Source organism: Chelmon rostratus, chromosome 12, assembly GCF_017976325.1.
Source record: "Chelmon rostratus isolate fCheRos1 chromosome 12, fCheRos1.pri, whole genome shotgun sequence".
Classification (NCBI taxonomy): Eukaryota; Metazoa; Chordata; class Actinopteri; order Chaetodontiformes; family Chaetodontidae; genus Chelmon; species Chelmon rostratus.
Genome location: NC_055669.1, coordinates 19,882,906 through 19,895,883, shown reverse-complemented (window position 1 = coordinate 19,895,883; position 12,978 = coordinate 19,882,906). Strand labels below are relative to the sequence as shown.

The 12,978-nt window shown below is 42.9% G+C and overlaps 1 protein-coding gene across 2 annotated transcripts in view; it reads right to left on the bottom strand.

Annotated features, from left to right (window-relative positions):
• Nucleotides 1-2,374: 2,374 nt before the first annotated feature.
• The window catches only part of LOC121614687 (guanine nucleotide exchange factor VAV3-like), a 52,424-nt gene continuing 41,820 nt past the window's right edge, over nt 2,375-12,978 (bottom strand). For both annotated transcript variants that reach the window (XM_041948684.1, XM_041948685.1), the window contains exons 26-27: nt 5,363-5,511; nt 2,375-4,684 (exon numbers count right to left, since the gene is read on the bottom strand). In XM_041948684.1, the coding sequence (XP_041804618.1) occupies nt 4,643-4,684; nt 5,363-5,511 (191 nt within the window). In that variant the 3' untranslated portion in view covers nt 2,375-4,642. The remainder of the gene's footprint in view (nt 4,685-5,362; nt 5,512-12,978) is intronic.

Sequence of the window (12,978 nt, the reverse complement as noted above, 5' to 3'; positions counted from 1 at the left end):
TCACTTGTTCTGCTGGCATCTGAGTGAAATAATGTGTTTTATGGTCAGGTCCGAAAATGACCACCTGTTCACCGGGAAGAGGCGTCCAGTCATCAATTCTCATGTGCGTTAATAAAAGTGCTACATACTTATATACTAGTGCTGGAGACTTATTTGTAATAATGTCAATATCAATCAGTGTGTCTAAACAGAGTTTTAAGGGTGTGTCATGTTAGTGTCGCGTGAATATACTCTCTCTTATATTTCCTTGTTTCTTCTCTTCTTCTTGGTTTTGGTCTCTCCATCCATCCTCGGACCGGAGGGACTAAGACACAAGGAAAAGACGGAAGTGAAGGAAATGTGGATGCAATTTAAGAGAACTGGGATGTAGCCCGAGTGAGAGTTTTTCTACATAAGTCCGTTCACCTCTTCCCAGACCTTTTGCAGCAGTGTAGCAACATCCTGCCACTTCTGCCTGTGTTTACACAAATGCTGCTGCAGATTTTAAGCAATAGGAATTCTTACTTACTGGTTAAGTATTCCCTCGAGTCCTCGTTCATCAAGTCAAATCCTGATTTTGCGCCATCATGTCATTGCGGCCGTTAAATAGCTTCAGCTTCAACAGCTTCTACGGGTTTTGTAACAGGACTGGATGCCTTTTTTTCTATATTTCTCTTTTCTTCCGCAAGAAAGCTTTTCATGTCTTGTCTGAATACAGAAAAAAACGTGTCGTCGTAGTTTTATGATTTCTGTTAGGGAGGATGAGGGTCACAAGTCAGCAGTTGAATATAAATCGTACAGATAAAGTCTTTCGGAGAGTCGAACCCTTTTGAGAGGAACTGAGAGCTCACCGTATTTGAGGGCAGCTTCAGCTTTTGCTAAATCCCTGTTTAACCCCATATAGAGATCCAGAGGGGCTGACTGGCAAAGACCGGGGGTTAAGGAGATCATTCAGACAGATGAAGATGATGCATGGCTTCCTTCACTCTCTCACTGTCTCTCTCAGATGCGCACACATATCCACACACACCATCCTCTTCCTCCCTGTACTTTATCTACTCCGTGCAACCTTGTACACCCATTTCTCACTCTCTCTCTTTCTCTCTCTGGCTGCTGTCCAACTTCTCCGTCGTCACCTTTCATCTCGTTGGCTAAGACAGGAACAGGCAGATTAAGGAGAGGAAGAGTATTAGGGGAGCCATTCTTTCTACCTCTTTGTGACGGGAGGGTTACTGTTAGCACAGCGGAGCCCTCCCTCTGCTGAGTTTGGTCATTAGAGAGGCTGCAGAGCAGCGGGGGGAAAGAAAGCCTGAGGGAGTGTTTACATTACAAGAATACTGATATTGTGAGAATCTGGTGTTTAAATGCATTCTCATATTTGACAGCGTGTTGCTGTTGAATCTTATGTTTTAAAATCCATAAAAATACAACAGCAGAGAGAGCACATCAACTGACAAACAGATGTCAAACAGCAAAGTAATAAAGAAAATATGTTCAGAGCATCAGAACGCTGAAGGAAAATATGACAAAAAACAGTTTGAACATTATTGTTATAGACATAATTTGACAATAATAAGATGCATATTAACGGTGAAAAGAGTTTAACCACACTGGATTAATTGTAGCGTCTGCAGAATCTGTTGTCACGATGGATTTCGTGTGGAAAACAACAAATGTTAGCTTTCTAACGTGAGAAAGCTAACATTGGATCCTGTACCATGCACAGTGAAATCAGAAATCTGCTGGCTGACCAAGATGCAGACCAAGGTCAATTCTACAACTTGGTTGACCCCTCCTTGTCACTTCACCTCATACTTCAATGTCACTTGACATTTTGTATGGTATTTGAATGCATCTGCACTTCAAATAAGTCAATGGCATTGTTTGACACATCACCTGCATGGAAAATTTGACTCTGGCTTATGCACTGCTCCTAATTTGAATGTGTAAAGTCATGTCATTTGTCTGCAGACTGCCTGGGCTGCATTTTGTGTTAGTTCCAGGTTATTAGAACCTGATTTTGAAAAGACCTGATTTACCTCTGAAGACTCCTTCCATACAGTTACAGGACAAGTTAAAATTCTTTACTTCTGCATAAGATATGAGAGTTTTTGGAGTGACCAGTGCATGCAACAAATTCATCAAAACACTGTCTTACCTTTCTCACCGTGGTGAGACTATAACCACATTCTTTAATCTTAGACGAGCTGTTCTTCTCAAGCTCAAGCTAATTATGGTGATCTCAAGCAGAGGATCGGCGAGACAGGCCTGAAGACAAACGACTTGTTTCACAAAAGCGAGCCGTGCAAATGGTAGCAGCATCGCATTTCACAACTGACCTTCGCCTGTAAATGGGAGATTAATTTGGGAGTCCTAAAGGTCTCTTGCATGCTCATCCCTGGGTCGCAGGTATGGTGTTTGTTTTATTTAGAGAAATGTGACAAAACTAACAATAGGAAGGATCCCGTGTTGCAAATAGCAGCTTGCTTGTTGCAAATTTGGTGAGACTGTCAGAGATGCACAAAGGAAACATGGACTTTGACTGAACTTACGTGTTCCTATACCACAACTGTTTCCAGGCGTCTCTTTTTTCCATTGTTTGTTTAGCCACTGTTTGAGCACAGGCAGCCCCTCCACTGCACCTCCTCCGCCGCGTCAGACACGGCTGTGATTTGTGATGCAACTGGAAAGGCTTTGTTCCTGCAATGTTACATTTGTCTGAAGAGGGGAAAAATAGCCTATCAAATTTCAGAAATACAATTCAAAGAGTATTCTTTTATTAAATATTGATGTCACACACATGGTTAGCGGGATGTTAACGTTTGAAGGAAAACAGCATCACTTAACGCCCTTGTGCTACCTTGCTCTACAGTGAACAGCTGTTACATCACCCTTGAATCATTCATTCTGAAACCAAAAAGAGTTGAGGTAAACACAAAATCTGTGGAATGTAAAATGGCTCTCCGGTTTCCACAGTGAATGATCAAAAGATGAAGGAGCTCACAGTGAAGTACGGACCTACAACACATGCACTTTTCAGACTTATTTGACTTTGTAATTCCTTTTGTGCATATTTTTTCTCTTTGATGACTTGACATGTCCAAAGCCAAACATGAGATCTGGATATCTTTTTTTCCCCTTAGTGCCATTTAACATTGTGAAACATTATCCCAGTGTGTGTTGCTTCTTCCTTTAAATGATTCACCGTACTCACTCTCATGGATCCAGACGTGAGTCCAGTCAGTTCTGGCTCAAATCAACATTTTGGGAAATAAAATGATTTGCTTCCTTGAGAAGATTGACAGCACTTTCAACTTGGTCCCCTAATTATGAAACTACAGCCAGTAGGTGGTTAGTTTAGCTTAGCACACAGACTGGAATATGGAGCAAACAGCTAGCCTGGCTCTGTTTGACAGTAACAAAATCCTCCTCCCTGGTGGGTGGATTCCTCTAATGATCAAAAGTTCCTCATTAAACCACAAATGGAGAGGAATTTGAAGAATTAGGTTTTGTCACGAATTAAACAAACAAGATGTAACATGTGCATTAGTGCACTTTAGGGAAGGCCAGGCTAGCTGTTCTCCACTGTTTTCAGGCATTACGATAAGCTAAGCTAACCAGCTGTAGCTTTATATTGAGCAGACTAGTATGAGAGTGCCAAAATGCCCAAAATGCCGAACTATTGCTGTATATTTGGGCGGGAACAATGAATTTTACAATTTTAGCACCAATCTAATGCTTCATGAAGATGGTACTTAAAGTTGAGGTGGTGATTCAAACAAACAGCGATGTAAAAGAAGAGAAGAGGAAAGCTTAGAGACATGGCTATTTCAGTTGTGCAGTTCAACCCCTTTCACAACCACATCATCAACTGCTTTTTCTCCACATGTGGTTTCCTGTCATGATGTGGCCGAATCACTTCTCGCTCCACAAGACTTATAGTCATAATAGACTGCAAACGCATGACATGTGGATGACAGATCAGTCCTTCACGCTGCGGTGCAATCTTTCCACCCTTTTTTCGAAGGCGCCAAACCACGATTCAGCTATTGCATTTAAATATCACATTGTTTGTATCCGTCCGGTGATTGAAAATTTGAAAAATAAAATGGGTCTCAGATAGAAAGTTAAAAACAAAAGTCCAAGCAACCAAGAGGGCTATAGTGTTCCAACAACAGTTGCAGCTCCTGCATGTCAGTTTGGTGGAGTACCTGGGCAGTGCACCGTCAGCAGGACCTGTGTTCCAGTTGGATGACTGAGCCTTCCTGGTATTGAAACATGAAGACAGTGACGGCAAGTCTCACACCAGCCAATGGAGTCATCAATAATAAGACAAGGTGAGCAGGGAGGGAGGGCTTAGGGTTATCTGGGCACAGTACATGCACTCCCCAGTGGGCTGTGGGGGCAGACAGGACCGCAGAGAGGCGAGATATGGCGTGACGCTCCTGGAATCTGTGATTTGGCATCTGCTCTGTTTGTGAGCCTGTCAGAGGGCAGGAGAAGGTTTTTTGAGGGCACTGCCGCTTCCTCTTCAGTCCGAGTCTCTAGGTTTTATCAAAGAGATCTGACTTGCAGGGCGCGGAGAGTGGCTGAGCAGCGTGGCACTCACTGGAGGTGGTCAGCTTTGAATGGACGCCGAAAAGACATCATTCGTACAGAACAGTCAGTCCTCCTCTTCCACGTAGGTAGAAGGAAACCAGCCCACCTGAGAAGCAGAAAATAGAGTAGAATTCAGGCAGCAGCCCTCACCTGCACAAATACTAGACATATTTTTTTGTGTACCTTTGGCATTTTTCCCCTCTTTCTCCCAATTTTGAATGGTGACTCATCCTCACACTGCAGTCACTGTTATCCCATCATGGCCTGGTCTACACATGGTGCTAGCCTTGAGGAGCTTCACCGAGGTTGTGTAATGACGCACACAAAGATCTCCCTGCAAAGATCAACCCTCCATGCATGTACCACTGCCAACTAAGTATGATCCCTCACTGGCTTCCCATCAACAACTGTTCTAAATTACGTTGCACGATTCTTTCACAACTGCACCACTCAGGCACTCAAATGTCAAGTAATAACACTGTAAAAACTTCTCTGAGTTTTAATTAGTAAACGCCAAAATATGTGAAGATTGTTTAGTTCAACACGTCAACTGAAACTCTGCTTGGGCAATTATACCCCCAAGAAGAGTGAGAAATTAACAACTCAACTTAATTAACAGCAGAATTTTACGCCACAATAGAGCAATTAAAAAGTATGATACTCAAAGGGACCAGTCCAATCAATCAGATGTGTAATAATATGAATATGTATGATAGAGGTGTAAAGATGAAATAAAATGAGTAGAGACATTTGTAATGATAACAGGATTCTGCAGCAGACCTACCCTGCCGTCGACCTCTCCTTTCCACCACCCATTGGACATCTTGGTGTAGATCTTGATGATGTCTCCCTGCAGCAAGGAGAGCTCTCGTGTGTCTCTGGAGCAGAAGTCATAGCGAGCCACTGCAATACCCACCACCCTGGGAGAAAACACTGAGACAAAGAGATCTCATTGTACTCAAAAGCTCAACCACGAACTGTCACACTCACAAAAGCTACAGAAAACAATTTCATCAGAATATAAACTATTTCTAATGGTTTACAGATGATCCCTCTGGATAGTGTAACCTAACTAGTCTTAAAACATAAATACTCACTAACTGTGAAATGAAAAAAGCCCATTCTCCTTTTCACAATCTAATCTGTCGCACACAGTCATTCTGCGAATTTTTCACCTCCATCAGTCACTTTCTCCTCTGCATTTGGAAATACTTTCAAAAAGTTGTCCTCTTAACTCTTAGGTTGGCCACCTTGGGCGCACTTGCCTGGTGACTAACTTTTAACTTTACCTCAAACTGACAAGAAAAACATGAACTCAAGGTCCACTCCAAACTATGCAGGACCTTCAGCCAGGATTTTGTCAAACTACAGTACCGACTCTAATGCTAATAAGCCTTTTGGGACTACAAGGGCAATGAGAGGGCAAACTCAGTTCAACTAAATCCAGTTTATCTACCTTTAATTTACAGTGGTACATTACTATTATATTTCTTTGAGTAGTTTTTACAAGGTTTACAAGAGTATGAAACACATTTCTCGCAGGTATTATCCACAGTAAAATGACTATGGCTGTACTGTGATGATGATACCGTAGCAAAGAGCCTCGTCTCTTGAGCCTGAGTCACAAGTGTAAAAGCAAAACCACAGAAACACGGATGAGAGAATAAATCCTGTTCACAGGTGAGAGCGGAGAAATAGTGTTTATACAGCTGCCCAGCACACAGCAGAGATGACAGGTCATGGGCTATCATGGCCATTTGTTGATCTTATTAAAAGTTAATCTTCAACACAGCTCACACATTGCATCAGCACTTCAGGTTACACAAGGTTATTCCTACACATGTAGGTCAGGACTCATATCACACATGAACACAGGTGTGCATAGGTTTGTTTACCTTATCTGTGGAAATGCAGGTGACACGACTGGGAAGATATGCTGGATGAAAGGAATACATCTACTCCCCAGTGCACACACAGGCACATCATGCCAACACAGACGCTCAAGCTCACACATACATGCATGCATATGTATGCTCATGCACATGGAAGCGCACACAAAGGCAGACACAGACTATTATGCTGAATTAATGCCACAACGGCAGAATGAGAAGAACGGAAAAACTTCCCACTATTCCGACTTGGGAGCATTTACTTATTATTTCGAGCTGGTTACCGCTATTCCTAGCCTTGTAGTCAGACCTAAAATATGTATATAAAACCTTAATTAACATTTTTCATTGTGAAAAAAATATTCACATATTTGATGTGGTTCTTTAAAAAAGTGAAACCATACAAACAAAACTGTATGTCCCCTTTTAATTAGCTGAATTGAGAATGTCATTGTTGAATTTTAGTGAAATGCAAATGCCAGTAATGGTGGCTTGGCAGCTCTTTGCCACGCATTTGCTGATAATTCTGCAGTTATTTTTGCCAAGTGGGAGATATCACAGCTGTCAGAAACTCGCAATATGTCCGTTTTGAAATCATAGAAGCCTGACATGGTTGTTTTTTCCCCACATTCAAACTCGTATGGTTCGTGCAATACGACGTAAAAAGAGGCATCATTAGACTACATTATTTAACAGAGACAGGAAAAACGAGAGTTCGTCGTTGGAAACCTGGAAATGTGCACATACTGCAAGCGAGAGACAAAGAGGGTAGAAAAGTTGTACCTGTACCTGACCAGAAAGGCGAGGAAGAGGGAGGAACAAAGCTGCAGCCGCCAGGAGGAACTACAGAGAAACGGGGCGAGTGGTGGGGAGGTTCAGGCCGTAGTGGGAGCAAAGAGAGAACATAAGCAAAGTAAACACAAGTTTGACAGAAAGAGAGTGTGAGAGATGGTAAAGCAGAGAGAGAGAGAGAGAGAGTGGAAAAGTTGGCAAAGTCAAAGAACAAGCAAAAAGCAAGGACGGGTGGGAAATAAGAGTGAGAGTGGAGGGCAAAACAGTGACAGCATCAGACAGTTTGTCACTTCACCTAGCACATGATTTTTATGTAATATTAACCAAAAGGAGGTGGGCACTGAGTAATCAAAAACCTGTCACATGTCCTCTTTCAACATACATCCCACTGCACAAAGTGAGGGACACAGAAGAAGAAACTGTTTTCCTTATTTTGGTGCAGAAAAACTTGACTGGCCTGCACAGAGCCCTGACCTCAGGCGTGTCCAACACCTCGGGATGCAATGTCATCCAACGAGGGGCTGCAGCAATCAAATACTGTATGTGCAAGAACACATTACTGGTAGATTGCTTTATAACAAAAGGTATTTGTGGATCCACCTGAACCTGTAGACCCGAAGCCCGACTCGGGACCCGGACTGGTTCGGATGGGTTCATTCATTGATTCAGGTCAAGACTGATCGCGTTCTATCACCAGAGGTCCTGGGTCTGCTTAACATAATGTCTAATACCAAAGTGGATCTGAGAAGACCTGGCTGTGATCAGGCAGTGCTGTGTGTGTGTGTGTGTGTGTGTGTGTGTGTGTGTGTGTGTGTGTGTTTGTGTGCACAAGCGTGGGTGTGTTTTTGTGTGTTTTGCAACTTGCAACTTTGTAACTTTGGGATGAGAAGGTGCAGCCGGAAAAAAAGGTGAAAAAAAACCAGAACGGGCTCATCTTGGAGAGCGCAGATGATACCAAATAAGCAATGCTAACAAAAGCAGCTGCTGCAACAAACGAGCGCTTGTTATTGTAGTTGAAAAGGGCAAACAGCCACAGTTATCTTCATTATGCTCAATGCAACAAAACCGCAAAGCTGATTCTAAACAAGTCGCGTTTGTCATCCATCATCATGACAGCAAGTGGGCTTTTAAGCTAAAATAACGTGGAGGATTAGCGATGCTGTTTCAATCAGTAAGAGAAGACAACAGAAAACCTGGATGTATTTTACCAACTTTCTTGGCGGGGAGGATGGATTACGCATCACAGCCAGGCACAGGGCAGAAGGCTTTTAACGTTGCATGACCTAACACGTGGAGTTTTGTCTTGACAACGTGTATTTACATCAACTTGATCATAGCAATCTGCTGTGAAATCAGTGCTGATTGGGTCCATGTCTCCCATCCAAGTTTGGGTCCAATCTCTCTTGTTCTATATGGGTCCAGGTTCCAGCGTTAAAATAACAGACGGGTCCAGGTCGGTTCAGGGTAGTACATTTCAAGGTCGTTTTTGGACCTCTACTTTGTAATACAAACTGTTACTCAAACTGGAATTCCTGAATTGTGCTTTTAAATGATCCCACCGGCACCTGAAGCAACATACCACGATTAACGCAACCCCCGTGTGTTGTGTTAACACGCCACTGCTTTCGATCCGAACTTGCTTATTGTCCTACAACGGTAGCTGACCTCACTCATTGGAGCAGCATACTGTATTGTTGCCCATGTTTTTTGAATGAGACGTTCAAGACTCACACACGTGTAAAGATCAGGTGTTCAACTGTCTACATACGTTTGCCATGTAGTATAGCTTCTACAACCTTCCCCAGGTCATACTGCATAATAATCAGCAAAAACAACCTCATGCGCTCCAGACCAGGTGAGCCAAAGCAGCAGCATGGATGTAAGTATACGTCTGGGCACAGCACGGCGCCCTGACAAGGCAACGGCTGGGAATCCACGTCGCAGAGCCAACAACCTCTGCTCCCACATGAAATCCCATCTGAGCCAGCAGACCCTCACACTGAGAAAACCACCTCCTGTCATTACAACAATATGGTGCCGCGCCTTCCTCCTCTCCCCCACAGAGATAAGTAAATGCAGGCCAATATGTGTCAACTGTTTGTCTGACCAGTGTGCACACAAACAACTACACACACACACCTGCAGGAAGTATACACAGAACTAAAAGGCCCATATTGAATGTGCACATGCATAAATATACTGTACATCTGCTAGTCATACAAGCATAACCTAGCATTAGCATTTGATACTAGAAATATTTCGACTGAGATTCTGAATAATATTCACTTATCATTATTTATTTAAGATAATATAACTGCATAGACTGAGAACAGTGATACGAAAATGATCCGCCTGACAGACAATACAAGATATTTTTAATTATTTCCCAGTCCTAACATTCACAGGCGAAAAGCACTCAGTCAGACTTAATTAAAGACGCTGGCTGGGGTTTTTCCAAACAAATTACTGCAGAGTTCTGATGGTTTTTCAGCAGTTCTTCATCTTGTGATTGTTTACTCAGACTTGCGTTCTGTTTTCTTTGCTATGAGGTGTCTGTTTTGAGATCCAAACCATTTTGTGTGTGTGTTTTTTTTTTGTTGTTGTTGTTTTTTTTTTTGTTTTGGCATGACATCTGTCTTTCCACGGAGGCTGTTTACCAGACAGAGAACGCGGTGCCCACACTAAGTCTGTCTATGGGGGTGGACGACTTAAGGCAATAATAATCTATCCCAGAATGCACTGAGGCAACGGCAGGTCTGTCAAGGCTTTCTCACAGAAGGAAGCGCGTTGAATGGCAGCGATGCACAAACATGCCTCTTGCAGAGCTGCTTTGAAGCCTGATGCGCTGGGAGACCGACGCTTCCAAAGGAGGCAGAGGGACAAGGATGTAGCAGAATTTTACATCCGAACAGACACAAAGGGCTAACTTTGACTTTGTTCCAGCGTTCATCTGCTTGCCTCGGCTGCCGTTGCAGCGGCTGTGGTTGTTTTCATGTACATCTCTCTTTAAGTTACGACAGTTTACCTCCAGCTGCTTTCTGCTCCTTTACATCAGATCATATTTGCAAACTTTTCCCAATTTATGTGGAAACAGGCGCAGTCCCTCAGTTGGACCAGGGGTATCCCCCAGGAGCATGTCAGCAGGCGGCTGTCACACAGTTTTCTCTGCTGCCAGCCCAAGTGAAATGTCATGTCCTGTCAGGAAAATTGTGAAGCCATCTCAGAGCTGAGCAGCGTGCAGAGTGTGACGTTTGGAGTAGCAGGCTCCTGGTGCTTGCCTGGGGCATTGGGCCCTAACTGGGACCTCTCTGCCAAGCCTGGTGAGCTGCCGAGGCTCCTTTCTATTTCCTTCACTCACTGTCTCTCTCACTCCCCCTTTTGTCTTTTGTTCTACCTCATCACTCTTACCCCATATCGTCCCTTTGTACCTTGTGTCTCTCTTTTAACCCATTTACGCTTGGTATTAGCATGCCATCTGCATATCTTATCTGTGTGAGGAAAAACACATATCAGTTCAGAGTGCAAATGCAGAGTATGATTGCATCAGACAGATCACACCTGGAGGTTGTAAATGTAATCTGTACAGCTTGCTGCATTTTTAAAGGTATAGTTCAACATTTTGTGAGACACATATTTGTTTTCTTGCCAAGAGTGACTGATATCACTCTTGAGCATTTTTTGTCTGGGAGCAGCACCCTTCTTGGGTTGGGCAGTGTGACGATATATATGGTGCAACATTAGGAATATGTACACCAGTAGAGATTTGGCAATACCATTTCCACTGCATGAGCTATCCCTTAAGCTGTATTTACACGCTGTCATTCAGTGTATGCACCGCCGCCCTGCTACACAGCCAGCGAGTGGGCGCATTGTTGACATCACAGAGTGCAGCTCTGAAATTGCTTTCCGCTCTTTTGTTGACATTGTAGATACGTCCAAATACATGTAGTAATGATATCAACGCAAATCCAATAATCATTACAAGTCAGTCCTCTTCCTGCACGCTCTACCCAAGCACCACACCTCACCTAAATTAAACACGTACGTGTGGCCAGGACGTGAAAACACCTCACGGACAAATGTGCAACATGTGTGAACGGACAACTCTGGACAATGACCTGATTCTGAGGATTTTGTCATTTGTTTGAGTTCAAATAAGAAAACGGCTTCAGTGTCTAGCTCACAAGGTCACATGATTTGTTCAGCAGGAGTTCGTACCTTGCTCCCACCTGACCTGACGTCAACAGTTGGTAGCGATAATGCGCCTCCATTGCATATCTGTTGCAGTATAGTTGTTTTAAACCATTTTGCAATTTACTTTACATAATAATGACTATACAATGATTTATATATCATATATATATCATACATATATTCCCCAAGATATATTAACTTGATAGAAAATTACATACATCATGATAGAAGATGTTGGCCAGAACGCCGACCCTGCAAAAACACAAATTGTTTTTTTTAACACTACAAATGAGATATTTTGAGCTAAAACTAGTGAGTTTTCAGGTGCAAATCAAGGCTAACTGTTTCCCCTGTCTCTAGTCTTTATGCTATGATATGTATCAAGCTTTTCCTGAAGGGGGTCTTTCTTTTTCTTTTCATTCAATCTCTTTCCTTTTCTTTATTCTCTCCCATCTCTCTCACTCTTCCTCATGTCAATGTCTTGCTTTCCTGCTCTCCTCTTCCTCAGCCCTCTTATCATTCCCACCTCTTCATGCCTCTCTTCTTCTTCCTGCCCTCCCTGCTTTAAATCTCTCTCCCTCCCTCCCCCTCCCTCCCCCTCCCTCTTCTTCCTCAAGACCCCTTTCTACCTCGCATGCTTGCAGAGAGCGAACGAGCATCTGCTTCTGTCTCTGAGGGCCACTCATGACGCAGCGACTGGGCTTGTTTAAGGTAAGCACAAGAATGCATTTATTCATGCCTGTTAGTGTCGGCAGGTTGGAATCAGAGATGCCACTTAACCTCTCACGGGATGGGCCCTTAACAATACAATAATACTGAGTGCATGTTTTATTCTGACCCTGTGAAAGCTTAGTGCATTTTAGTCATATAACGTCATGTTAGTTTGACCCGAATGGATAGGGGTTGCCACATAATATGCATAACATTTATCAGATAACCTACAATAACCACACGGAGGGTCAGTGCTGGTTAAATCACGTGTAAAGAAAAAAATGGAAATTGTCTGACGCCTACAAACTGCGCAAACTCCATCTGCTGATGAAGATCGTGTGAAACAGCTCCACAAAAACAATACAGAGTAAGTATAATTGAGGTTGAATGTGCACTGACAGTAACGCATCATTTGACTGTGTGAATTTCAACACCTTTTGATTCATCACTTAGGGTGAATAACTCGAAACATGACAAATCACAATCCGTGACATCTTAAAAAAAATTAAAGGACACAAAATAATTATTGCAACTGAGTTATTGTGGAGCCAATTTGAGACAAAATGTTTAGGTTTTTTTTTAATTGTATGGCATCTTGCATCATTGAACTAAGCACCGGCAAAATGTACTGGTAGTAGCAAACATTTCATTTCCATACTAGGGATCTGGATCCCATGTCATAACGAGATAAACTTATTACACACGTGCAAACAATGTTGCATTTGACTTCATTAAGATCATGACAAACAAGATGAACCGAGCAAAACTGAAGAGGCAGATCTCGCAAGGAATACTGCTGCTGTCTTCTTCCACC